Here is a 26,238-nt window from a genome sequence, read left to right as displayed (position 1 = left end):
ACACTGCGTAATGCTGGAACTGGATCGCCCCGCCGCGGTGGCTCAGTGGTTACGACTCTCGGCTGCTGGCCCAAAAGACGCAGGTTCGATACCAGGCCGCGGCGGCCGAATTTCGATGGAGGCGAAATTCTAGAGGCCCGTGTACTGTGCGATGTCAGCGCACGTTAAAGAACCCCAGGTGGTCGAAATGTCCGGAGCCCTTCACTGCGGCGTTCCTCATAGCCTCAGTCGCTGTGGGACGTTAAACCCGAATAAACCAACCAATAAACCAGCAGGAACTGGATAAAATAAAGCTCCATTAAACTTGCCCTCGCAAAATTACGGTAACATATCAAGGGCTTGTCGTGGCGTAATCGGCGCTCGCTTTGCTTTCCGTCGTTACTATTTGCGAGAGTATGTGACCGGCTACTTAATGGCGGTTGCGCAGGAACATCCTGACGCTGACCCTGGCGGACTTTTTGTTCAGCTTCTTCTCTGGATGCATGGCCTTCGCTCTGCACGGCCACGCCACCGTTTTGTACGGCCTGGAGCTCGAAGACGTGGTTACCTCAGGTGGGTGTTCTCTTTGTGCAAACACCGCTCAGCTTTCTGCATTTCTCCAGTACCGAATCATAGAATCTCGCAGCGAACTGCTGTGAAACTCCTGCTTAAGGTACTGTATTTCCCTCGCGGTCACCAGAAATATGGAAAGTTAAATGTCGCATAAAATCTTTTCCTGCCAAAATATTAGAATACTGACTTCTATCTTAGACGCATAATCTTCACAATCTAATATTAATGCAGGAAATGGCGATGTACCAACGTTCAGGACTTATTTCTTCGCACATAAAAGGGGTGGGTGTACTTACTGTGACTTTTATAATATTAGTGTTTTTCTTGGCCTATAGCAAACACTGATGTTTACTTGATGTAAACACTGAGTGTTAACCGTTTATGCTGATACCGTCACGTGGCGGACACAACGCCGTGGTCGATAGAAGACGAGACTGAAGTGGTTCTTAAACTAAGTCTTTATTGGGCTGAGTTACGACCACAAATAACTCGGCGGCGATCATAGCAACAAATAAGCTCGGTGATCGTTTGAAGACCATAATACCCGATGTTTTCGATCGCTAAACCGCCAGCAATATTATTTTTGTATTGGTAATGATGCCTTGATTAAGGATGTACGATGCAAGTGTGTTTTCTACCGTTGCATGCATTCCGAAATGCATTTGAAAGCCTGTGAAGTGTTCCTTTCCACTCCGGGTCAACACCTTCCGTCTCGACAGAAATAAATGTTTTCGTGCATTAGATGGACAACTCCAAGTAGCTGGCTTCGTTATTCAGCTGCTGATCACAGGGTCATGGGACCCAACCCCGGCTGGCAGCAATTCGATAAGAGCGAGATGCAAAAACGCCCTTGTGCCCTGGTGGCCTAATTTACTCCGTAGCCCTCCATCACGGCGATCCTCACAAAAAATGTCAAATCTGGCCATTAACCCTTACATGCCAATATCTATCAAGTGGTATGTCTAGCTTTGTTACGCAATCAACCAGGGACGAGAACTTTGCACAATGAGTATAGGGTGGTCAAATAGAGCATGCTTTCTTGTTTCCTTCCAATAAAGTTTCCTTTTCTGCGACGTAGTACTGCTGTTCAATTAATGAATAGATGCTCATCGTTTTATTTTATCGCTAGATGAGTAATATTTCTCCTTAGGTCATGTTTTAGCATCGCTTAAGGATACTGTTCGAGCTGGGACCATTTTACAGTCCTGCCACGCGTGGCTTGTTGGTGTAAATAGCCTTTAGCGCATTTTGGAGAAGGAATACATTGCCCCCTGTCACACAAAAGAGTGCCTACGATGTTGAATGGTAGGCGCTCTGTGTGCGTGCAAGCCTATAAAGCAAAAAAAAAGGCTTCGAAGGGGAAACTCAAGACACCATACCATATACATGACTGAACAACAAACAAAACAGCGCACTTCACATACACCAAGATGACACTACAGAAAACACCACAGTCCTACCACACTAACGCTCCTCACGCGTAAACCACAGTCACACTCATACAGGCTTGCTACCAAACGCGGGCGGTTCGCGCGCTATCTCGGACGCGGAGTACGAACAAAAGCGCAGGTGGTACCCTGTTTCAAGAGATGCCGCTATTCTATGAGAGGAGTGTTTAGGAAGATCAGGTGAAGGGAGTCGGTGCGGCCATGTCGCCTTAGCTGGATGTCGGCGTTGGAGCGTTCTCGTACCGGTGACGAGGTCTGAGAGGTAACACCAGGTGCTGGCTGAGTCGGCGTTCCGGAGGCGTTGACACAGGGCTCGCGTTCTGAAGACGCGGTCAGCGCCGTGATCCACGGAAGCAGGGCATCAGCCGGTGGGGACCACTGGTGGTCAGTAGGCCTCACGGTTGAACACCACTTGCAGCAGCTGACGGCCGTGCGCCAACGTCCGCACCTAGAAGGTTCCTAATGATGATGATGATGTTTTTAGGCTTAATGGCACATACCTCCTCCTATCCACGCCGCCAGCCCTCCTTCTTTACGTCCAGTTCATTTTCTTCTTCTTCTGCCTCATTTTCGATTTCGTCGTCGTTTTCGTCATCTCTTCCAAAAATACCATTGCACACTCTTTTCTTCCCTCTTCTCTTTCTCTCAGCTGCAACGTACCAATTAACGTGCCTTTCCTTAGGTACAGTGTTTTACTCACCCCTCTTTTCTTTTTCGCTCGTGACACCCCCTGAACCTATACGTATCTCCCCATGGTGATCATAGAAGCAAGAAAGTGTTCCTAGGGGCCCACACAGAAAGGGAGGAGCAGGAATGTCGTCTGCTGCTATTTAAACGCATTTTTTTATTTGCGTAGGTTTCAAACAGCCAGCGCCTAATGGGCCCCGGGTCACATCATTGAAAAGCTCTTTGCAAGCACCGTGGCATCAAGGTGCCTACCCTCGAGCTCGTTGAACGGGTGCCTATTCCATTCTTTGAGGGTAATTTGAGGTGGCATGTGACAGCGGTGTGCCATCTCGATTGGCCGCCTGGAGGACGCGACGTTCTCAGATCGCGACAAGCCTGCTCAGTCCACCCTAGGAAAGTGCCGTCAACAGAACGTTGGTGCAAAGTGGCACTGTCGGCATTAGGTATTCACAACACGGCTGTAGTGACAGTGTTTTAAGCGAGCAGGTCACCTTCCCGCTATAAACGGGATATGAGCTAACGCGAGTTGAAGATGACAGATGAGTCATATCATAATGCGTTACTGCAGATGTATGCTTCTGGTTTCCGCAGGTTTTCTTCTTCATGTTGGGTATGCAATGACACTGAGATTATCTTTCTCTTTCTCTCTACGCAGGATACGATTACGCCTTCGTCACGTACCCGGAAAGTGTCAAGCACTTCAGCCACCCCCAGCTGTGGTGCATCGCATTCTACGCCCTCCTATGCATGCTGGCCTTCGATGGCGTGGTAAGGATGCGGGGTTAGGTCACGGGGCTATCGTGGTTACGACGCCGAATATAGCGACCGCAGGGAAAAGCCCTGTCCCCTTAATGAGTGCATTAAAGGGGAACTTTAGTAGGTTATACAAGGATATGCACCAAAAGAAAAAAATGGCAACCCTGCTAACCCCAATTAATTTCGCGAGCCCTGCGGAATCAAGACGTGTCTGCGTACCTCACTAGATAAGGAGGTTTTCTCGAAGCAGATAACTCTCCAATTCGAGAACATTTTGAACGTTTTCAGCGTACTTGAGATTCGCCGTTCATATCTACGAAACCAGCCTGCCTTTTATCCACCCCTCTTTTCGACAAGCATCTTCGATGCTGTACTTACTCGCATTCCGTATCGTACCATCCGGAAATCTTCGGAGAGCATTCTATACTTGCACCATGTACTTGATCGGTATTTGGTGAAAACCGCTATGAAAACATTGAGGAACACGCGAATTCACCCTTAAGGTATGACGGGATAGCGTAAAGGGTCCTTACAGTTTCCATGGTATCCCTTTCTTGACACTTTCGCCGACATCGACACGCTTGTTGTCAGCATATATTGTTTTATTGCACATCAGCACCACTATTAAATTGTGAGGCCTGGAATTGACGATATTTAGAGGCAGAATTATCTAAGTGTTTCTGGAATGTAATTCACCTACTCTGTGGCGTGAGGTGCCCACACAAGGTGTCCATATATATCACTGGTTTCAAGTTCCCCTGTGGTTAGAGGTTTTGTGCCCGGCTCCGGACCCAAAGGACAGCTGTTCGGTTCCGCTGGAGCACCTTTTTCCTTCTCAGTGAAGCTGCTTTTCTACATCACTATTCCCCCAAGCAGTCAGTATTTTCCAGTCACACCGACGCCAACGCTGGGCTTTCTGCTAATCGACATGAAGTGGAAGAAATGGGCGTTGGTAGGGCATGTGATGTGAAGACAGGATAACCGATGGTCCTTAAGGGTAACGGAGTGGATTCCAAGAGCAGGGAAGCGTAGCAGGGGGCGGCAGAAAGGTGGGCGGATGAGATTAAGACGTTTGCGGGGATACGGTGGCCGAAGTTCACAGAAAACAGGGTTAATTGGAAAGACGTGGGAGAGGCCTTGGCTCTGCAGTGGGAGTAGTCAGGCTGATGATGATGATGGTGTTAATAAGCAACTCGTCGGTTCGAATTACACCCTTGCGTCGCGAAAAGAACACGGAATGTTAACCGCGCTTATAAGAAGATGTGATCACTGTCACGTCATACGTCGGTTCTGAAAGGTTTTTGTCTTGTGGGATTCACGCAGGCACTCTTCCGTAACCCGATTCGGCAGCTCGGTGCAATGGAGTGGCGCTGACCAGCACAAGTCCGCCGTTCATTTCACGCGTGCACTCTCCGTAGTTTTATGCAATCGAAGTGCTATATCGTCCATCTTTACGTGCTGGAAACGCTCCGCTACCCTCGATTTCTCGAATGAAGCACGAACAGGAAAGAACTAGGCGAGAGTAGGTCGGAGTTTCAATATTTAGGAAACTCGTTTCGCTTGCGCCAGAGCTAAAACCCAGAATTTCTGAGGAACAAAAGCTTATTTTGTGTCCCCATGCCTGGCACTTGTTACGAAATGCACTTGTTACGAAAAAAAATCGAAAATACACATTCCTTGGCTTCAATTGCTCAGCGATTTATTATGTGCACAGCATAAAGGATGTAACAAAGAACTCATAGTATAATGTTATTCCTTAACGCCATTCTTGCAGTGTTAAGAGAGTGCACGTTAAAGAACCCCAGGTGGTCGAAATTTCCGGAGCACTCCACTACGGCGTCCACTCCACTACGGCGTCTCTCATAGCCTCAGTCGCTTTGGGACGTTTAACCCCATAAACCAACCAACCAACCAACCGACCGACCGACCGACCGACCGACCGACCGACCGACCGACCGACCGACCGACCGACCGACCGACCGACCGACCGACCGACCGACCGACCGACCGACCGACCGACCGACCGACCGACCGACCGACCGACCGACCGACCGACCGACCGACCGACCGACCGACCGACCGACCGACCGACCGACCGACCGACCGACCGACCGACCGACCGACCGACCGACCGACCGACCGACCGACCGACCGACCGACCGACCGACCGACCGACCGACCGACCGACCGACCGACCGACCGACCGACCGACCGACCGACCGACCGACCGACCGACCGACCGACCGACCGACCGACCGACCGACCGACCGACCGACCGACCGACCGACCGACCGACCGACCGACCGACCGACCGACCGACCGACCGACCGACCGACCGACCGACCGACCGACCGACCGACCGACCGACCGACCGACCGACCGACCGACCGACCGACCGACCAATCGCGAATATCAGATAATAAAGGCCGACAATATTCTAGAACAAAACAAGAAGTGATGCCGCGTGAAAATTAATTTCAGTGTGAAGGCTGCGGCGGCCGGCTGACGTCTGTATCAATACGCTGCCACGCTTTAACGAGAAATACTCTCCTTTTTCTCAAAGCAGTGCTTTTATCAACTAGAAGAGGTCAAATAGTGAAGTACAGACCTCGCAGGCGCCTTCCCAAGCCCAACAGAAGTGACGTCAAGGCAATTTATTTTTGCGCCAGAAGATTCCCATGCGTAGGCAACTTGGAGATTCATTTGCGTGCAGTGATTATGGAGTCTCTTTCGGTCTTAAGGTCACAAGTATAAATCCGGTGCCGGAAAGAAAACTTCATTTAGAACAGATTTTCGCAGCAATAAATTGTTGTTTTGCTCCTAAAACATTGCGGTAGTCATAAATGGCTGAGGCTTAACTTCGCTAACTCTGGTCAGATGCGAAGCATATTGATGGCTAGGCTTGGTAATACATGCCTTTCCTTGGTTGAATACTTGGTCATTTTAATACAACCACTAGAAGCCTTCGTCGTGGGGGAAGACAACGGCATGGCTACAGCGGAACGCCGACTAACCCCGAGATGCGCGTTGGGTGGGCGCCTGGATTGCCACGGAAGCCGCGTCCGCCTGCCCGGTGGAGCGAGCGTTTCACCTACATTAGACTTCACAAAAATAAAGAGGACAGGGGAACGATAGAATTAGAGATAGATGGACAACCCGTAAGGAGGACAAATAAGCTTCGCATCTTGGGAATGTGGCTGCAGGAGAAAGGCAAACGGGACCATACCATCCAGCTCTTGGAACACTCCACGAAACAGATACGCAGGATGTTAAGCCGGATTACGAACAAGAGAAAAGGGGTGAAGGAGCGAGATGCGTTACGGATCACTTCTGCGCTCATCATACCGAGGATGACGTACGCGCTTCCGTACCTACAACCTAACAAAGGGGAAAAGAACAAAATGGAAACATGCATCAGAAGGGCGTATAAGCAAGCTTTAGGCGTCATGACCTGCGCCTCGACAGAGAAGCTGATGAACATGGGGGTGTACGGCAATTATGAGGAGAACAGCGAAACCATGCTCAGATTTCAAATGGAAAGACTTAAAAGAACAGCCGCTGGCCGCGCACTACTGGTCAAGCTAGGATACCCGGCAGAAGACGAGGGCGAAGACAAGACAGACATTGACAGCCAAATTAGGAGCACTTTCTTGGTTAAACCAGTGCCCAGAAACATGGACCCCAAGAACCACGAAGGTAGACGGGCGGCGAGATCATTGGAGTTGGACAGGTTCCTAAAGAAGAAACAGATGGTTCTGTATGTTGACGCGTCCAAGTACAGAACGAAGGAAAACGCTAGGGCGGTAGCAGTAGTGAACGCCAATGGGAATATAGTTACTGGTGAATCAGTGCGCACAAGGACAACACAAGCAGCGGAAGAGATTGCCATAGCTCTAGCCCTGACTGAAGCCAATCGGCAGGGACTGAGTTACTGGATAGCGACGGATTCTCAGGCTGCAGCAAGGGCATACAGAGATGGAAGGATCGGCCGAAAAGCCGCGAGTATCCTCTTCGAACAAAAACAACACAGACATGGATCAAACAACACAAGCATTCAACACACCATCATTTGGGTCCCTGACACTGGGGTTGAGGGAAATCTCATGGCAGACACCGTTGTCCGAGGGTTCACGAACCGGAGGGCGGGTTTGCCGGTCGAACCCTTCAGCACGCCAGAATCTTACGGGGAGGCAATGAAGGCGTTGTTGGGAGTGCGCAAGCAGTACTCGGCTCCGGCGGATATCCTCGACAGAAAGCAGGCCACCACGCTCAGACGACTACAAACAGACACCTACCCAAGCAGAGCCATGTATCACAAAATGTGGCCGAACAGATACGCGAAAGAGTGCGTGTGGTGTGGGGGCTACGCCACAACGTACCACGCCACCTGGGGCTGCGAAAAAAGCCCTTTACTACCAAAGGTAAATAGCCCTAGTCTAGAGCAGTGGGAGGCCCTCCTGGCTGACTCCGACCCGAGCACACAGCTTATGCTGGTGACGAGGGCCAAGGCAGCGGCGGAGGCCAACGGGATCCTGGACTAGGGAAGACCGACCACTGAAGCTCCACATCTATCTATCCCCATCCCCCTACTCCCTAACTCTTCCTTTTGAAAAAAAAATATATGTTTTCACTACTACTACTCACCTACACCGAGTGTGAACGCGCGTTCGAAATGCGCGGGAATGCCGCTCGAGGACATTCCGGCGTCTGTGCGATGGCATCGTTCTCCCTCTCCCAGCGCGTGACGGTGATCTGTCGTGACGTCATGTGTCACGTGGTATGTTACGTGGTGTGTCGTCACTGCACCACGTGGTCTGCACGGCGTACAACCACAGCGACGGCGCGAGGTGGACCCTCATCTTCCTCTGTCGTGACGTCATGTGTCACGTGGTATGTCACGTGGTGTGACGTCACTGTACCACGTGGTGTGCACGGCGTGTAACCACGGCGAAGGGCTGTAGTGTACCTCCGTCTTTCTCTGTCGTGACGTCATGTGTCACGTGGTATGTCACGTGGTGTGACGTCACTGTAGCACGTGGTGTGCACGGCGTGTAACCACGGCGAAGGGCTGTAGTGTACCTCCGTCTTCCTCTGTCGTGATGTCATGTGTCACGTGGTATGTCACGTGGTGTGACGTCACTGTACCACGTGGTGTGCACGGCGTGTAACCACGGCGAAGGGCTGTAGTGTACCTCCGTCTTCCTCTGTCGTGACGTCATGTGTCACGTGGAATGTCACGTGGTGTGACGTCACTGTACCACGTGGTGTGCACGGCGCATAACCACGGCGAAGGGCTGTAGTGTACCTCCGTCTTCCTCTATCGTGACGTCATGTGTCACATGGTATGTCACGTGGTGTGACGTCACTGTACCACGTGGTGTGCACGGCGCGTAAGCACGGCGAAGGGCTGTAGTGTACCTCTAGTAATATGCTTCGCATAAAAGAGCCACGCAGTAGCTGTCCCTGTTGTACCCGATAGCGATGAGGCAGTGTCAGGGTGAGGAGCAACGTAGACGCTTTATTTGCACGCCCGTGCCGAGTCGAGAACCCGCGGAACGCAGCGCTTATATAGCGCTGAGCGAAGCGCTATCACTGTGACGTCACACGCGCTTCGCATGACACCACAGTCCCGATTAACTTATAACCCAGTTTGTAATGATGACGATCATGACACCGTGTTGGGCTTACCGTTACTGCGTGCTTTCTATTCCGCTGCAGGCGACCTTTGTGGAGGTGGGAATATCGACCCTGGTGGACGCCTACCCGTCGCTACAGGGGCGCCGCCTGCTCTGCACGGCCGCCGTGTGTGCCACCCTCTTCACTCTGTCAGTGCCTGCCGCCACAGGGGTTAGTGCAGAGGGCAGTGGGGAGTGGCTCCCACATATAGCATTCGCGATCTGCGTCCCGTATCTGCCTACGCCTTTAGTTCGTCTGTCACGAACAGTATAAAAAGTCGCTAAATCGAGGTAGACGAAGATACTGGAGCCCTAGATTGCAACTGCGCACGTTATTTCTTCAAAATAGGGCCCAGACTAGCCAGATAAGTATTATGGCCATCAAGAATTGCGATAACTGCGATTCGTCAAGTCCTCTCTGGGCCGTTCACGGCTCTTACTGATGGCGTTAGCATGATTACGGGATGTACGAACAAAATAGGCTTCACGCAACGCGTCGAGTGACATTTATACACGGGAATGGGAAGCGTCGCTCGTCTTGCATGCCACCCAGTCGGTGGCATGCAATACGCCAAAGTGGAGTACACGGTCAGAGGGTTGTTATCGCGGTTGTTATGACGGTGTGGTGCATTAACGGTGGTAAACAGCGGACCATGGGAAAAAGTGGGTATGGTTGCGCCTTCTGGTAATAAATACTCCTAGTAATGAGCGCCTGAACCACAGTTCAGGCGGTCGTGTCCAGCATTGTCGCACAAGAAATTCTAAAATTAGGAAATTGTAAGATACTCCTATGTAAATATTGAAGGCAATGGTCCATTCTTCTGATATGTAGGGAGGCATGTACATGATCAACTTGGTCGACTCCGTCACATACCTGGACCTGGTCCCGTGGGTCGCATTGGCAGAGATGATCCTCATCGTATACGGATACGGTGAGGCAGAGGACTCTCTTCAATATTGTTTCTTTTTTTAGAAGAGAATGAAACTTGTACCGCTGGTATCATTTAAACGGATACTAAGTGCGGATAAAATTGGCCTGATACGATGGCGCTTAATAATGGCAAGAGGATGCCTTCACTGAAAACGGAGATTTAATGAGATGGAAATGGTACAAAACTAAATGAAGGTGCCGCCACTGCAGTACCGCATGTATGGCTAAATTGTATGGATGTTTGGATGTTTCTATTGTATCATAGAACAAAAGTTACAGTGGAGTACCACGGGTCGAATTGCTAAGGTAACTTTATTTATTCGTCAGTAGCCATTACTGCAGGCGAGGTACCGCCGGAAGAATTGCCAAGAAAACTTTATTTAATAGTTAGTGTGCTTCGGCTGTGGCCAATAGTGTAGGCGGGGTTTAGTTAGAAAGTATGGCGAAAAACTAAGGAGTTTAAAACTACCTTCGTAAAGAAGGTAGGCCTGGGATGGGGCGTTGCTGGCGATTGTTGCAAGTGGACTCATGATAATCGCTTTATTGTGAACTTTTGCCGCTTTTAAGCGAGGCTTGTTTACACTCCTTCTTATAACTTTCTTTCCCTTTTACATTATGCCTAATGAAAAACATCTCGAATAAAAAAGAATAAACACCTTAAAGGTGCACTGAAGATGAATCTGAACTCGTCTTTTTGCCGCCGGAACTCAATCTGTACGTTCCGAGTATTCTTAGGAGCTTCGATTAATTGCCCTGTGTGGCTGATTTTCCTAATTAAATCGAATTAACGTCCGGCTCCCGCCTTTTTTTTTTTTAATTCTCCCTCGTACAGTGGGCGGAGTCGGCCAACGCGTGGAGTGCCTTTCAGCCAGTCCCGTGGCGGCTTGCCCCTCTGCCATCGGAGGAGTAATACGTAGTAGTCCGTAGAAGCAAATAGACCGCGCGTATTTTTATTTCTGCGGGCTTATTTCGCAGCTATATTATCTGCGAATGAAACGATTTATTCACGTAAACCTAAAAAACAAAATAAAGCGAAAGCAAAGCCTCCACGGAGCTGGCTGCAAGGCACTCCACGCGTTGGTCGACTCCGCCCACCGTACGAGGAAGAAAAAAAAAGGCGGGAGCCGGACGTTAATTCGATTTAATTAGGAAAATCAGCCACACAGGGCAATAAATCGAAGTTTCTAAGAATGCCCAGAACGTGTAGATCGAGTTCCCGCGGCAAAAAGACGAGTTCAGATTCCTCTTCAGTGCACCTTTAATACATAAGTTAAAATTCAAAAAGGGAGTGAGAATAAGGTAACATCAGTGGATACCTTGATGAACACTGAACATACCAATGATTCGTTCAAAGAATCAACTATCCATACATACAGCAGTGGAAGAATGTGCAGACGGAAAGTAGCTGCCACAGGAAGGACGCAGAAGTTGGCGACCGTGGAAGGGGGATGATATTACGAAAGAATGCGCTACCTGAGGGCAATTCGAAGGCAGGATGCAGGGCTGCATTGTTCAATCAAAGCTATAAGAGTATTCGTTCAGTCATGCGTTAAGCACATAAGACTAGCTCTGCTTTCCTTTTTTTTTTTTTGGAGTTGGCAGTAAAGTCACTTTTTGTTTCCTGAACACACATTAGCTTTCATCACACCTGCAGTAGCAGCATCTTAATTACTGTTGTGTTCAAAGAATCAGTCATTGCGCTATATGACTTAGTTGCTCTTGCGCCGTAAGCACTCAGACCATCATAATCAGTCATTATTCTGTCTAAAGGGCCAAGGAGACAAAGTATAGGTACAGAGGCCACTACTCGCTATAGCCCTGGCAGGTGCTCGCACACTGGCGATGCAGTGCAGTTAAGGCCCTATTTTGTAGCGAAAGCTACATTGGCCACGAACTTGCGGTTTCCCTGTGGCGGTGCTCCGAGGAGGCACTGAGACCGACCTTGAGCCGTTGCCTAGCAACCGCCGCAGCTGGCGGACGCCGCGCGCTCGCCGCGCTATCTGGCATGACGTCACAGCGTGCGCCTCGCCGGGAAGGAGACACCGCCGCCGTTTGGTTTGACGTCACACCACTTGCCTTGTCGTTGCGCTCGCCTCCGCTCGCTTCGCCAGCTATGTCGCATGCCTGATAACATGTCGGAGGATTGACAAAGCTATGTCTTAACTTTCGCTACGTATATCTTGGCATAGCCGAGCTAAGCCACTGCCAATTTTTCCTGCTGGAGGGTATGAAAGCTGGAGGGGATGAGGAGGCAGCGGTCCTTCTTCCTGTTCCAGGTGCCATGCGACTCATTGAGGACATGCAGTTCATGACGGGGGACATGCCGTCGACCTACCTCGTCGTCTGCTGGCGCTACATCTGCCCCTTGGCACTCGTGGTACGCATAAAGACGGATAAGTGACTCGCGCATTCTCAGTTGTTTCTTCTTGGTTGCGGCTACAGATCACTTGTGGCCTGTCTTTTTCAATACGATAGCTCTCACTTGACCCGACTGTGGTGTATATTCTGCCTGCAGAAAAGGGCCAATACCTCTCCCAGGCACCACAGCGGTACCGAAATAGTGCGAGGCACTTTGAAAAACAAGCGAAACTGAAAGTTTCGCTTGTTTTTTAGCACACGCAACACAACATCTAGCAGACGCAATAGAACATTTCCTGCAGTGCACATAACTGCAAGTCATGAAGGCTGTGGCTATGTATGCGCGCGAAAAACTGTGTCACCGTGATATCCCATAAAAGCAGCGCCGGGCTGAAGAGGTAATTAGCCAGTGCTTTGCCCGCCCGATTGTTGCGAGTCCAATGTCCGGCATTTTAATGGCAACATTATCGCATACCAGTTAGCGCGGCAGCCGAACCAGCCAACAGAGAAAAAACAACCTACAACCTACAAGATACGCGTCGTTTAACGGTGAAGAGATGCCACGTTTTGTGTGAGCACACTGCCACCGTTGTGGCGGGAAACCGAAAGTGGAAATGAGCCCCAGAATTTCTAGACAGTCGAAGCGTTCATGGTTCATTACTGTCGGTGCAGTTTCCCCGCAGAAGCGAAGCGTACGGAACACATGCGTAGGTTGGATGGAACCAACACAGTCCATTTGTTGCCCACATTCAGGCAACCGAAATAGAATGTTGTTGTGCATTCCGCAATAAGATCAAGCTAGTCGTCAGCGAATGGCGCATTGTAGAGAATGGGCTAAGCTGCCGAACTGACTGGACGCGTTCGGTAAATTTTATAAAAATAGACAACGGTCACTGACTCTGACGGGTAAGAAAGTGGCTCTGCGGCATCATTTTGAGGGCCGTGTATGCTTTCTCTCATTACCAGCCCCCCACGCTAACCACTGTGGTGACCATGATTCGGAGGAAGAAATTGGCTTGGGCCTCGCATCCAATGCGAAGGCAAGATAACCGAAGGTTTTGAAGAGGAACAATTGGATTCCAAGGGAAGGGAAGCATATTTCCGGGGATAGGGTGGCTGCAGCTGGCACAAGACAGGGTTAATTGGAGGAATATGGAGAGGGCTTTGTCCTGCACTGTGCACTGGGCATAGTCAGGCTGATGATGATGGTTTCGGCCCCGTGACATTCCATCAGAAAGCTTTCCAAGTTACCAAATAGATGCAGGCGAATTATGAAAGAAAAGAGCGCCCACCTTAAGGATAATATGTTAGCTATTCTGAATGCTGAGGCAGGTAAATTAACAAGAAAGAAATGCTTTCGGACTTTCATGCCTAGCGCCAACTTTTAATGACCATAGCTTGAGTGTTTCATGGCAGCTATGGTTCTTTCCAGGTATAGATATTCAGCAACAACATAATTATCAGCATTAGGTTCTGCCGTACCTCGTTCATTCGGCAAGGCATCTTCCATATACATCAGTATTAACGTTTACGCCGTGAAGTAATCATCAACGTATTAAAAAATGAGCGTAACTATTTTCGCGTATACCTTCAGCCTCTAGGGCGACAAAAGGAATCTTTCAACATCAAGTGCGAGCTATTATCGGCTGTGAATTGCAGCGGGAAATCCTGAAACAAGCCATAAATGATGACCGAAGCAAAAATACATTTTCTGTCTATGTTGGCTTTGGTCGCTTAGGCGTTCATTCTGACACTGCAATCGAGACAAGCATACTGACAAAAGACAAGTTGTGCAACATAATGGCACCTGACCTTTTGACCGCTAGAATGGGGGCTTCCCATATTAGTCGCCTGCAACGGCGGTAGGTTCCTCAACCGTGATTCCAACTTGCTCGCTTGAGTTTCACATGGAGAGCACCGATATGTGCGCAACTTTAACGAAACTTAAAATAAAACGGTTCGGCAAGGTTACAGCGATACCTCCTGAAATAAAAATTCTTTCTGCGGGCCCGTCAACAGCACGCAATGTGTGTAGCCAACTTTACGCAACCAAAACTAGAGCATAAAAAGGGCTTTCTGCTGAAAATTTTGATTCCCTTTGAAAAAAAAATTCATCATGTTCTCCGACACCTGAAATGTTTAATACTTGATAATAATAATAACCAATATAATATTAATTATTATTAATATTATTAATATAATATTAATAATTTCAATTAATAATTGATATCATAATACTAAGGTTTAATAATACTCTGAGTCGCCGCGTTTCACCACCTGTTGGAACAGGTGGTGAAACGCGGCGACTCAGACGCGCTTCTGTGTCGTCGTTTGCACTGTCTATATGTTTGTTGCTCTTCAAGAATCGTAGAACGAACCCGTACCAGCAAGCCAGCACGCTTTTGAGCAAATTATGAACCCGTTCCAACTTACTCCCGTATTGTTACTTCTTCGACAAGAGAGACTACAGATCATAACTTGCATAGCTCTCGACCTTTAATCTGGTAGGCTGCTTCAAAAGTTCCCACGCACTCGTTTCCGCCACATTTAGTGATAGTCAGCTAAAGACGTGCTATCAGGCCTTGCGCCGGTGTAGTCTTAATCATGACACCTTTGATAAATTTAGGGTGGGGGGGGGGGGGGAATACGATGATTAGTGAAATTGCAAAGAAGTAGCTCGAGTAAAAATTATTATTCAAGATTCAAGAAGGTTTTATTCTGCTACAAGGAAAGTATTGGACAGATATTTAGACCGATAGCCCATGTGGCTAGTCAACGGTCGAATACAAACATAAAACAATAGCACATAGTTCAGCCGCTACAAATACAATGAGTGCCAAAACAAAGTTGCAACCATGCCTGTATTTGAAGGGTGTCGCTTGCAGGTAAGGTTAAAACTCCTATCGTCTTAAATTTCATTCGGTAGGGAGTTCCAAATTTTTGCAGGAAGATTAAAATTGCCATTGCTGGCTTGCCTCGTATTGCAAACGAGTACACAGAACGTATAAAGAGGCAGAGGGTGCTCAGTATTAATGAGATTGTTGACAGAAAGATGGTTTGGTTTGGTTTATGGGGTTTAACGTCCCAAAGCGACTAAGGCTATGAGAGATGCCTGTTGACAGAAAGAGATATTTTGTAATCGAGTAAGGTGTTTAGCAAGAGTTGTCGGGCTGGTTGGTCTGATACTTTTTTGTTATTGCGAGAGTGCGCCTGCTGGCAAAATGTAATATATCTGCAAATAATGATTCAAATCGGACCCTCGAAGCTAGTCTATTAACGGTCGGCTGTGCGCCCCAGAAATCCGGGCTACGGTTTGAAACGTTTTTTTGCGCAAATGCCTTTCATGGCGTTTCAAGCGTGACGTACAACGACATTATTTGGTGCGCTCCAAACGTGCTATATCTAGAACATCCAGAGGGAATAATTCCTTTGGTTAGCAAAGCACGTTTTTAGAGTTCAGTAATGGTATAAATATCTTTTATATCTTACTCCTTGTTATTCACTACAGTAACTGAGATGGCTGTGACAAAACGAAAAGTACAGTTACCGAATATTACCCTAATAGGGATATAATATAATGAGTGAATGATATAACAATGAATATAATGATATAACAATGAATATTATATTAGAATGATAACTGGTTTTGATTAACTGTGCCACCCATTTTGGACTGTAGAGCTGCTGCACCGGATACAAAGGGTGAAGGAGAAAGGGCGGGGGGAGGGGGGTGATAATAGTCCGAATAATTCGCGTAGCAGCAAGCTCTGGATACACTTCGGCCGCTTAGAATTCTCGCACTTACATCCTCAGCACTCGGGCGTTATTGCGTGGAATTTCCGCTGCCGCGATTTTTTCAATGGACTACGACAGGGAATAGCTAAAGCCGGTGCCTGTTTGCCTTGGCCGCCACCCCGTGCAGATCGTTTGCCTTGGTTCAGTGACCACCGAGAAGAACCAGCTGCTCGAGTACTCGTACCCCGCGTGGACCGGCATCGTCCGCCTGGCGATCATCCTCAGCTGCATGGTGGTGATCATCACGCAGGTCATGCGGACATACGGCGACAACCACAATGTGAGTACGCAATTACGAGGGCGACGGAAGGTTCATTGTATTGAAGTAGCCCTTCTAGTCCGTTCAGCAGTTATTTGATTTTGGACTCACCGTATTCCTAGGTGCACTAAGTTAACGCCTCCGCTTAGGCATCTACCACATGTCATGCACGTACGCTGCGTATACATTGGCCTAAATAGCACGAGGTTAGTGACGCATTGACGAAAATTCAGTATTGGAGTGGAAACCGAAAAAAAAAACTCCCAAAGATCTTATGTATCTGTAGAGGGGCATAAATAAAGAGGGAGAGGAAGACTGCTGTCAGCTAGAGAGATAGGCCTAAAAAAAGGCCTAAAGAAACGAAAATAGTAAAAGCGAACTTCTGGCGGTACGGAAACCAGGCGACATGGGGCACTCCTGTCGCTCAAGCTAACCGCCGTCAAGATGACTGTAGCACAAAGCGCTTTGGCATAAAACAGCCGCTCGCTAGTGCGCGAGGTCTCACAGCTGTTCTGCATCGGCCTTTCACTGGCCTTGCGTGAATAAGAGGATGGAAAAAACAGCGCGAAAGGGACGGAAGACAAAGATGAAGGAAACCACACGGACGAGTTGCCGTCAGAAAATGCACTGCAGTTTTAAAAACAGCGCTCGTCCGTGTGGTTTCCTTCATCTTTGTCTTCCGTCCCTTTCGCGCTGTTTTTTCCACCCAAAATGAACGTATACCAACTCGCCCAACTTTCCATTCTACTAAAGTGAATAAGAGGACTCTGGTGTGGGCTAGTTGGTTCATGCTTAATAAACAGATTCACAACAGCGCTACGGAACGAGCACAGAAGGAACACGAAAAACACGCAGCGCCCGTCCTGTGTTTTTCGTGTTCCTTATGCCCTCGTTCCGTAGCGCTGTTTTGAATCTTGCGTGAATGCGCCCGTAAGTGCAGATCTTGCCTTCTTATCGGGACACGGGAGCAACAGTCTTCTTTCTCAATAACTGTTTCACTGCCATTGAGAATTCGTAAGGCACCGAAGTGACAAAGCTGTGACGAGTCACTGTCGGCCTACGGAAGCTTAAACATCACATTTTATTCATATCGCCGCGAATGCTTCAGCATTTGAACACCAGTAAAGCGCTATCTAACGCGTGAACTGACATCGTGTAAAGCGGACTGCTCCGAAAGCTGTTTTGGCATCTATTTCACAACTTTCACAGTTGTTTCGCAAGTAATAAAGAAGAAATAATTGGTCTGTCTTAATAGAGTTTAACGTACCAAAGCGACTAAGGCTATGAGGGACTCCGTAGTGGAGGACTTCCAATGATGTCGACTACCTGGGGTCGCACAGTACACGGGCCTCCAGCATTTCGCCTTAATAGAAATGTGACCGCCCCCGCGGTCAGCATCCGAGCACTGAAATTGAAATTGAAATTTATTTTCTTTCTTTCTACAGAAAGAGGGAGCCGAGGCAAAAGGCCAATTGGCCTGACGAGGTCCCGGCACCTGAAGCAGGGGCAGCGGTGCGCAGCACATACAAGCATGATAACATCATGGCAACAATATACAAAAAAAAATTGGTGACATTATGGGCATAAAACGAGATGCACTGTATTGAAAGTGTGGCTACGGAATATAACGCACAGGGGATGTAATATATATATATATATATATATATATATATATCCATAACCACTGAGCTATCGCGAAGGCACTGAAGCTTAATTATCAGAAACACATTGTGTCATAAACATTTATCAACGTCTAGAAATTGGCTACGGAAGAGAAAAAAGATGTTTCCTGGTTTTGAACGTTTGTATTTTGTAATTTTTCCCGACATATGACCCCAAGGAAGCCGAGCACCGAACCAGAAGAGAGCTCGGACCCACTGGGAAACCGGCGGATTCACAGTGCAACAGACGATGAAACCTGGTACCTCCCGCATATAAGGCCGATGCTGAAACTATTAGGGGACGGGTGAGAGTTCAGGCTGGGATAGGATAATTAAAGATTTTGCCCATATTGGCTGGCTGTGGACGGTGGGGTGACTGGTGATTGATGGGTGAGGAATCTGTCCCGCGGATGAGTAACAGGGCCGATGGTGATGATGAACCGATAGCCGCAGCAAGCGCCTTCTGATTCGCAGGACATTTACTCAGCTATGGAACCCGAGCCGAGGTACGGTCCCGCCGACCCCGAAATATTGGCGCGGTACCAGGCGACGCTCGCCGGCCACAACGTGATGCCCTCGGGCATCAAGACGAGCCGCCAGCACAGCATCCACTCCGGCGGTGTCTGCCGCAGCTGGCCCGCAACCACGGCGACGTCGCACTAATGGCGGCTGACCGTCTGGCGGCCGCGCTTCGATAAGAGGCCGTGTGTCATGCACAAGCAAAGCTGCTTAGCAGCTGTGACCACGGTCCATTGAAAAATCATTACTCTATATAAATATAATGCACTTCGTCTCAGACCTAGGTTAAATATGGGGCGGTCATCAATGCACAGGCTGAAATACAGTATTTTGCTTCGAGTTTTAATGCGAGTGTCATGCTGCGATCTTAGACGGCCAAGGAAATAAAACAAGGCAGATCTGGTCATGTACGCTCAACCCCCGCTCGACGCCGAGGGCACTAGGCGGCGCCACGCGGTGGCTGACATCCCTATGACAGATGCGAAAGTGTCGCCTATCCCAGTGGTGACACTGATTAATATTCTACAACGGCAGGCACGCACACAAGAGAGGGCCCGAGGGGACCCGCCCTATCCCTTTTCGAAATCGTGCTCAACCCCCCCCCCCCTCCCCGGCCGTCTTTCTAAAGTCTCTCGTTAAGCATACACCTCCCCCCCCCCCCCCCCCCCCTCATTGCGGGGTACAATAAATTGTCTGGGGCCCGGCCCGGCCCATCCCCATAAAAACTTCTGGCTTCTTGCCTGTACAACTGTAAACTAAATCCTAGTCACGTCCTTACTGCACTCTGGCAAAAAAAAGCATGGTAACGAGAACAATAAAAAATACTGCTCGTCACTTATTCAGCACGCCGACGGAAATGTGAAAAAAAATTTGAACTAAGCTTGCCGGCTTAGCACATTATTCAGCGAATCTGGTTGGAATTAGTGGCGTGGCCGGCAGGCAAGGTCAGCTTGGTGCATGCATTCAACGAGGATGGTAGCACTGGCCCAAGCATCTTTATACGTTTACATTGTAGCCATCCTCATATACAAATAGCTTCTTGGCTTTGGGTTTTCGCGCACATTTAGTTCTTGACGTCGGCTCTCTTTTCAAGCATGTTAAGCTACTTGGCTTTGGCCTGCTTGTTTCGAGCACGTTAGGTACTTGGCTTGGCGTCTCTACTTCGAACTGGTTTAAACACTGCGCTTCGCCGCTTTATGAGCCAGCACCACCTCTATCCGTGCAATATTGAACGGCCAGCTCAAGATGACATTCTTCTTATTTGTTCAAACACTTAGCGATATGTGGATCCAGTCCGTCAGAACTTCTGCAGCAACACGCTCTTACTGTCTTACCTTGCAGAGCACCAGAAAGTAATACGTAACAAATATCTTGCTAGCATTTGTTTTCCATCAAATAGAACGTTCATCTTCAAAGTTTCAGGAATCTGCCGGAAAGCCGTGACAATAAACCGATAATATTACGAATTTATCTAAAGCCTACGGTTATCCCGGGTATGATGAGCAATTTCGAAGTTCTCGCACTTAAACCGAACCACATTGGCGAAGTGGTGCAACCAGAGGGTGTTTGTCATGCGCGCAGCAGAACGAGCAATTGATTGCTAGTGCTCTTGAAATACACGTGCTCCGAACTCCAACCGCCCCATTCCGCGCAGTAAGGAAATATTCTTGAAACAAAGTATAACTATATTATCGTAGATGGCAATCCAAAAAGCGCGACGCGAACAATATCGTACAGCCGAGCGAGATATCAAATGGCTTAACTCTCGAAAAACCTGGTCGGATCAAGCCAACGCACTCGGGGAAAATAATGCTCCGGGTCAGTCCGACATACCTAATAAAAAAAATGTACCAAGTCCCTCTGAAGTACCTCTAGCAACAGCTAAGATTGAATAGCGATGTTCGCAGCAGTACGGTCGTTATTTGCTGTGTCTATCCTGTGTGGGGAACTGCCCCCCTGGTCCCCTATAGTTGGTTTCCCCGCGATGCACCCTCGCTAGCCTAGTTAGTTACCCTAACTAGCAGTTAAAGGAGGGCGCCGGCGTCGCAGCGACACGAACGCCACGGATGGCGTGATAGCTGTGCGGGGAGAGGGGGGGGGGAAGGTGACACGAGGTCACTCTGCTGAGGATTTCGCGGCGTACAGACGTGTCGGCGCAGCTCTCCTCTGTTAGCCAGTGGGGTGAAGCCTCCTCGGAGAGAACGTTCTCCCGCATCTCGTCCCACCCGGCCGTGGAGTATCTCCGCCGCCCTAGCGCGGGCGAACATTCGCTCGTAACCGTGATGGTGAGTCGGACGACCTCGATTCCTCCGCTTTTTGCTGCTAGCTGGCGTTATTGTTGTTGCAGCAATAAATGCCTTGTTTGTGTCAGCCAGAGTATCGTTCCTTTGTTCTCTCAGAGCAAGGCCCGCCTTGGTCGGCGTGCGCTCGGTAGCGCACGCGATCCCGGGGTGAGGTCCGGCGGTTTTGAATTGTGTCAAACGCGATTAAAGGCGGAAAACGTATTATCCCCTCTCCCCCACCCCATTAAAGCCCCATACTCACGAGGCCAATGTTTGATCCAGCTATCTGTCCAGATACAGTAGTTTTGCTCGTGAGATGATCGCCCACCCTCCTCCATAACTGGTGCGCTGCAGTGAAGCTAATGCTGCCATGCAGGAAATCCAAAAAGAAAGATATATAGCGATTTCATGGGGCTACTTTGCATAGGACAGACAATCTGAGTGTACCTTTCAACATAAGGAATATTCTACGTCTTTAAGGTTGAAAGTGTAGTAAAAACAATATTTCTTTTACAGCTAGGAACATTATTGAAGTGAAAATTAATTTAAATTTTATGAGAACCTCTTCGTACTTTAATTAGGAACTTTCTCTGCACCTAATGCATAGTAGCCAATCAGTTTCTTTGCGTCTCCTTTGAAGTTGTACTGTCGCCAGATCTTAAACTTTCTCAGTCTGCAATTTTTATTGTGTACAACAATACCCCATTTATTCATTAAACACCCCTTAGCGACAAAGTGGATGTGCTTAAAATGCATTTCAAAGATATTGTATTGATTTCATATTTATTTCGCATTTTTTGTCCCTATGCTTAAACTGCAAAACGAATGCTTTCTAAGTATGGTACGAATAATATATTGAACCTTCTTCAAAATACGTGAAAAGTACATTTTTGCCCGCTTAGCATATTTGTGATGCATTAAATATATACTAAAAATACCCATTAAATACATTAGATTACATTAGAAATACACTAAAAATATACATTTAATACATTAAAAATATATTCACATTCACTTTGGCTTAAAAAATGTGGACTTCACAGAATGATACGCGTTAATGCTTCAGAACAAATTGTATAAGCGCAATTGTCGTCAATGTACATGAGATTATAAGGTCACGTGACGGCATGGGCGGACCGGCAAAGATACCTGCACAGCAAACCATGGCGGAACGGCCGTAGCAAACAGCAAATGCTCCGATAAGCGCTGTACTTGACTTGCCTTATACATACCCACCGAGCACCACGCACTATCTTGCCCGGTGAGGCGTTTATTTGCGCAATGATTGTGGGCCCAAAAATTGTCCTACTGGTCGCGTTCGAACTGGAAGGTGATCTAGAACAGAATTGCTAGTCGAAACTTGCGTCAGAAATAGGTCAGGAGTCGAACTGTCAACCAACAGATACACGGGCATCTATGGGAGCCGGTCGGCCTTGCCGGTCGTGGTCCTTTTCGCTGGCATATTCGGGCCCGGAAATACCCAAGGCGCCTTTCCCGGTATCATGCTATCACGTCCTCCCCACATAGTGTAAACAAGCGGTGATTACCTTCCCGCTAGAAGTTACCATAAACGAAAGGACTTCAGAACAGAAAAGGTTGGTTGGTTTATGGGGTTTAACGTCCCAAAGCGACTAAGGCTATGAGAGACGCCGTAGTGGAGGGCTCCGGAAATTTCGACCACCTGGGGTTCTTTAACGTGCACTGACATCGCACAGTACATGGGCCTCGAATTTCTCCTCCAAAGAAATTCAGCCGCCGCGGCCGGGATCGAACCCGCGTCTTTCAGGCCAGCAGCCGAGCACCATAGCCACTGAGCCACCGCAGCGGCAGAACAGAAAAGGCTTGGGCAGGTTGGTAATTCACTGCAACACAGTAATCATAGCGCGGGAACAACGCAGGCATTCTCGTCCGGTCTCTTTGTCCTGCGTTGTTCCCGCGCTATGATTACTGTGTTGCAACGAAAGGACGACAGGAAAGGTAGAGTTTTCATTGTTCCCTGAAACGTCATTTCGAGCTCTAGATTGTTCCACGGTAGCTTGAAGTGTGATGCAAATATGTTTACTCGGACTGCCCATTTGTTCGAGTCGAAGTATACTTGGACGGATTAATTGCGTATTTACGAAAGTATACTTTAAAAACATTGCCAACACCAAAATGCGATTTCCATAAATTCGATTTCGAGCATTTCGATTTCGAGCATGCTAAGGCGGACTGCCAATTTGCTACAATTTAAGCCCCGACTACGCACGCTACGCGCTGCTCAGCTCAAACCTCGCTGTCCATCGCCGGGCCCTCGAGCAAGCCACCGAGGTTATTGCGAAACGTCTTCTGATCACCTTCATTAGAAGTCGTAGTTTTTCAGCGCAACGGCACACGGCCAAAGAAAAGAAGCAGGAAAAAAGAAGGACGAACACAGTGCTGTGTTCGTCCTTCTCTTCCTGCTTCTTTTCTTCGGCCGTGTGCCGTTGTGCTGAAAAAGTATGAATTCTAATAAAGTATACCAATTAGCCCAAGAACTAACTCTACTGAAGTACATTTTTGATCACCTAGCCTCGACTTCAAGTTTCATTTTTTTCTTTTTTGCAACTAACAAAGTTTTACCTCCTCCTCGAGTATCTCCCAGTATTGATGGCAAGAGCATTGAACCTTTCTATGACTAGCGATGAAAGCGAATTTTTTTAATACTTCTGTTTTTAAATATTTCTTTTGATGAGATCAGCATGTCGTTGTAAGAAATTATCGCTGTTTCCATCGAAGCTGTTAAGGCCAATACAATTTAACTTTAATAGCCTTTGAAAAAAATAGACTGATTACTTCTTTCACATCTCCGTGGTCGCCTCAACACCTCTGGGAGGAACGGAACAGTTCCTCACAGCGCTAAAAAGACACGGACACAAGGAAGACACACAGGACGGGAGCTAACTTACAACTGAAGTTTATTGCATGAAACCAGGCAATATAACAGAGAACAGGAGGTAAAAACATTTGAAATAAGGAAGCGCTCAAACATAGTTATCGTCGAACAAGATTTAGAGATTAGCAGACATGAAAAGCATTTCCTTGTCAGATAGAAACACTGAGGCAGCACTGACGCATATATCTTCCTTTTGTGAATGTAGGTATATTGAACGCCTCTATAATTTCCCTGGTAAGCGGATCTTTGTGGCAATCAATGACAACAGAGCTTTTAAAATCCGGATAACAGCCAGGACACTTGTTTGTTTTTCCATCTTTTTCTTTAGCTTTGATGTGGCCAGCAAGAAGCCCCTTGACACCATTTCTGACATCATTGTTGTGTTCTCGCAGCCTATCGTTGAGGCATCTGCCTGTCTGGCCTATGTACTTCCCAAGCTTCTACTCTGGCAAGGAACAGAGTAAAACTTGCTTGGGCTAGTTGGTTCATGCTTGAAAATGTTATGAAAACGGCTCGACGGGCAAGAACAGAAGTAGAACACACTCGACAGGACCAGCGCCACTCGGACTTGAGTATTTTGCATACGCGCCTGACGTGTCCTGGATGGTTTCAAAACACCGAAGGTATATACTACACTTCCAGTGGCACCAGTTTTCTTCTCAAGCGATAAGCAACCCCCCACTCGAGAGTTGCAGGTTGAGACGGTGCTCTGGTTAGCACACAAAACGGCGGGATTGGTGTGGAAACTTCGGTTAATGAAAGGGCCCAATGTAGAAGAGATAACTTAATTCATTGAAGTTTCCGCACCGATCCCGCCAGTTTGTTTATTAACATGACCACCGTATCAACCCGCCAGTCTCGAGTGGTGTCGTACTGATGGAGTAGAAAACTGATGCCATTGGAAGTACAGTCTATCTTCAGCATGTTGGAGCCACCTTCAGGACACGACAGGCGCGTATGCGAAATACTGAAACCCGCGTAGCGTTGGCCCTGTCCCATGTGTTCTAGTTTTGTCCTCGCTCGTCGCGCCGTTTTCTAACATCTTCAAGAAGGAATAAAGGAGGGAGATAAAGAGGACAAGGAGAAAGTATGCTGCAGTGGTGGTTGCTGGTTGTGGTAATAACTTTTTTTTGTGGGAATATTTTAGTTTCCGCAGCGTGAGTAGTGTCCTCCTTCCAAGACTCCATGGGAACCTGCTGCCGTTTTGGCCCTGATGACCGGTTCCTCTGGTCATCGAGGTCCAAGCTGGACAGCATCTCCTCACACTGCTCGTGTGTCATGTTTGGTATTTTCCGTACTGATACCTTTTTCTTTTTTAATTGACCAAACTGTGTGACATAAGCTTGGGTGTTCTCCGCAAAATGGGCATGCGCTCGGATCTATCGTTGGATGCATCTTGCATATTGTGCATTATACTAAGAGGGCGAAATCGGAGGGCTCCGAAATAATTTTGACCGCTCGGAATCTTCAAACGGCACCGATATTGCACAGCACACGGGTGGCTTTTGAGTTTAGCCTTCACTAAACGAGCCCACTGCGGTCGGGATTTCATACGAGTCTTCCGGCTCAGTAGTCGAACCACCGGACACCTCATCCCAGGCCTTCTGACTCAGAGCATGTTAGCCAACCGCTTCTACGGTTCCGCAAAATTCTTAACGACTACTGCGAACGTCACCGTCTGCTCCCAGTTCCTGCAAGGAGGCTGAGTAGGGCTGACGAACGCATACTGAGAGGATTGCAGATTAATACCGTAGCAAAGTATGTGTCCCGCAATCGCCAAATATTTTGATCCTCAATTCGACGGGTGGTGTCCGCATGTGGGGAAATTTGCGATGACTTCCACATGGCGTGTACATGTCAGAGAAATCCTCCCCTCCCCCATTAGAGAGGCATGGCTTATCGGGGCTGTAGTCTCAAAGGGCTCTATATTCCGTTTCATACATAGCTGTCAACGCTGCCAAAGGTACGAAAGTAGTCCGCTGCAAAAAACGAGCAAAATGTATCCGTCCGCCTCGCGTCGTGGCTGAGTGGTACGAAGCGCGCGCCTTTCTGTTCATTTTACAAAGGGACTAGGTTCGACTCCCGGCTCGGGTGGTTTTTTTATTATTTTTTTTTTATTTTTCTTAAAAGATTCATTAGGTAGAAACTCGAAACTCGAAACTCGAGTGCAAGACTTCGCTTTCGTTTTTCGAACTTAAAACCGATATCTTTTAGTAGCCTCCACAAGGTAGCCTTACTCATGTCCGGCAAATCGGCATCTTCGTTCACTTCATCCAGGATTCTGTCCAAAGTAGGTATTTCGCGTTCGGCATACATACGATGTAACTTGAGTCGGATGACGTTGACTGCAAAGCTGTCATATTTAACACTGCGAGAGCTAGATATGGTCACCTGGCTAGGT

General features: G+C 48.2%; 1 protein-coding gene across 1 annotated transcript in view; it reads left to right on the top strand.

The window, feature by feature from the left end:
* The window catches only part of LOC149370585 (creatine transporter-like), a 33,388-nt gene extending 14,603 nt beyond the window's left edge, over positions 1 to 18,785 (top strand). Inside the window, exons 8-14 of the mRNA XM_089578047.1 lie at positions 428 to 552; positions 3,343 to 3,455; positions 9,162 to 9,290; positions 9,951 to 10,050; positions 12,326 to 12,426; positions 16,330 to 16,482; positions 18,597 to 18,785. Coding sequence (XP_089434173.1) covers positions 428 to 552; positions 3,343 to 3,455; positions 9,162 to 9,290; positions 9,951 to 10,050; positions 12,326 to 12,426; positions 16,330 to 16,482; positions 18,597 to 18,785 — 910 coding nt within the window. The remainder of the gene's footprint in view (positions 1 to 427; positions 553 to 3,342; positions 3,456 to 9,161; positions 9,291 to 9,950; positions 10,051 to 12,325; positions 12,427 to 16,329; positions 16,483 to 18,596) is intronic.
* Positions 18,786 to 26,238: the final 7,453 nt, after the last annotated feature.

The sequence above is a fragment of the Amblyomma mixtum genome, chromosome 1, assembly GCF_055824585.1.
Source record: "Amblyomma mixtum isolate Tamu chromosome 1, ASM5582458v1, whole genome shotgun sequence".
NCBI classification, from domain to species: Eukaryota; Metazoa; Arthropoda; class Arachnida; order Ixodida; family Ixodidae; genus Amblyomma; species Amblyomma mixtum.
This window is presented reverse-complemented; position numbering and strand designations above follow the sequence as displayed.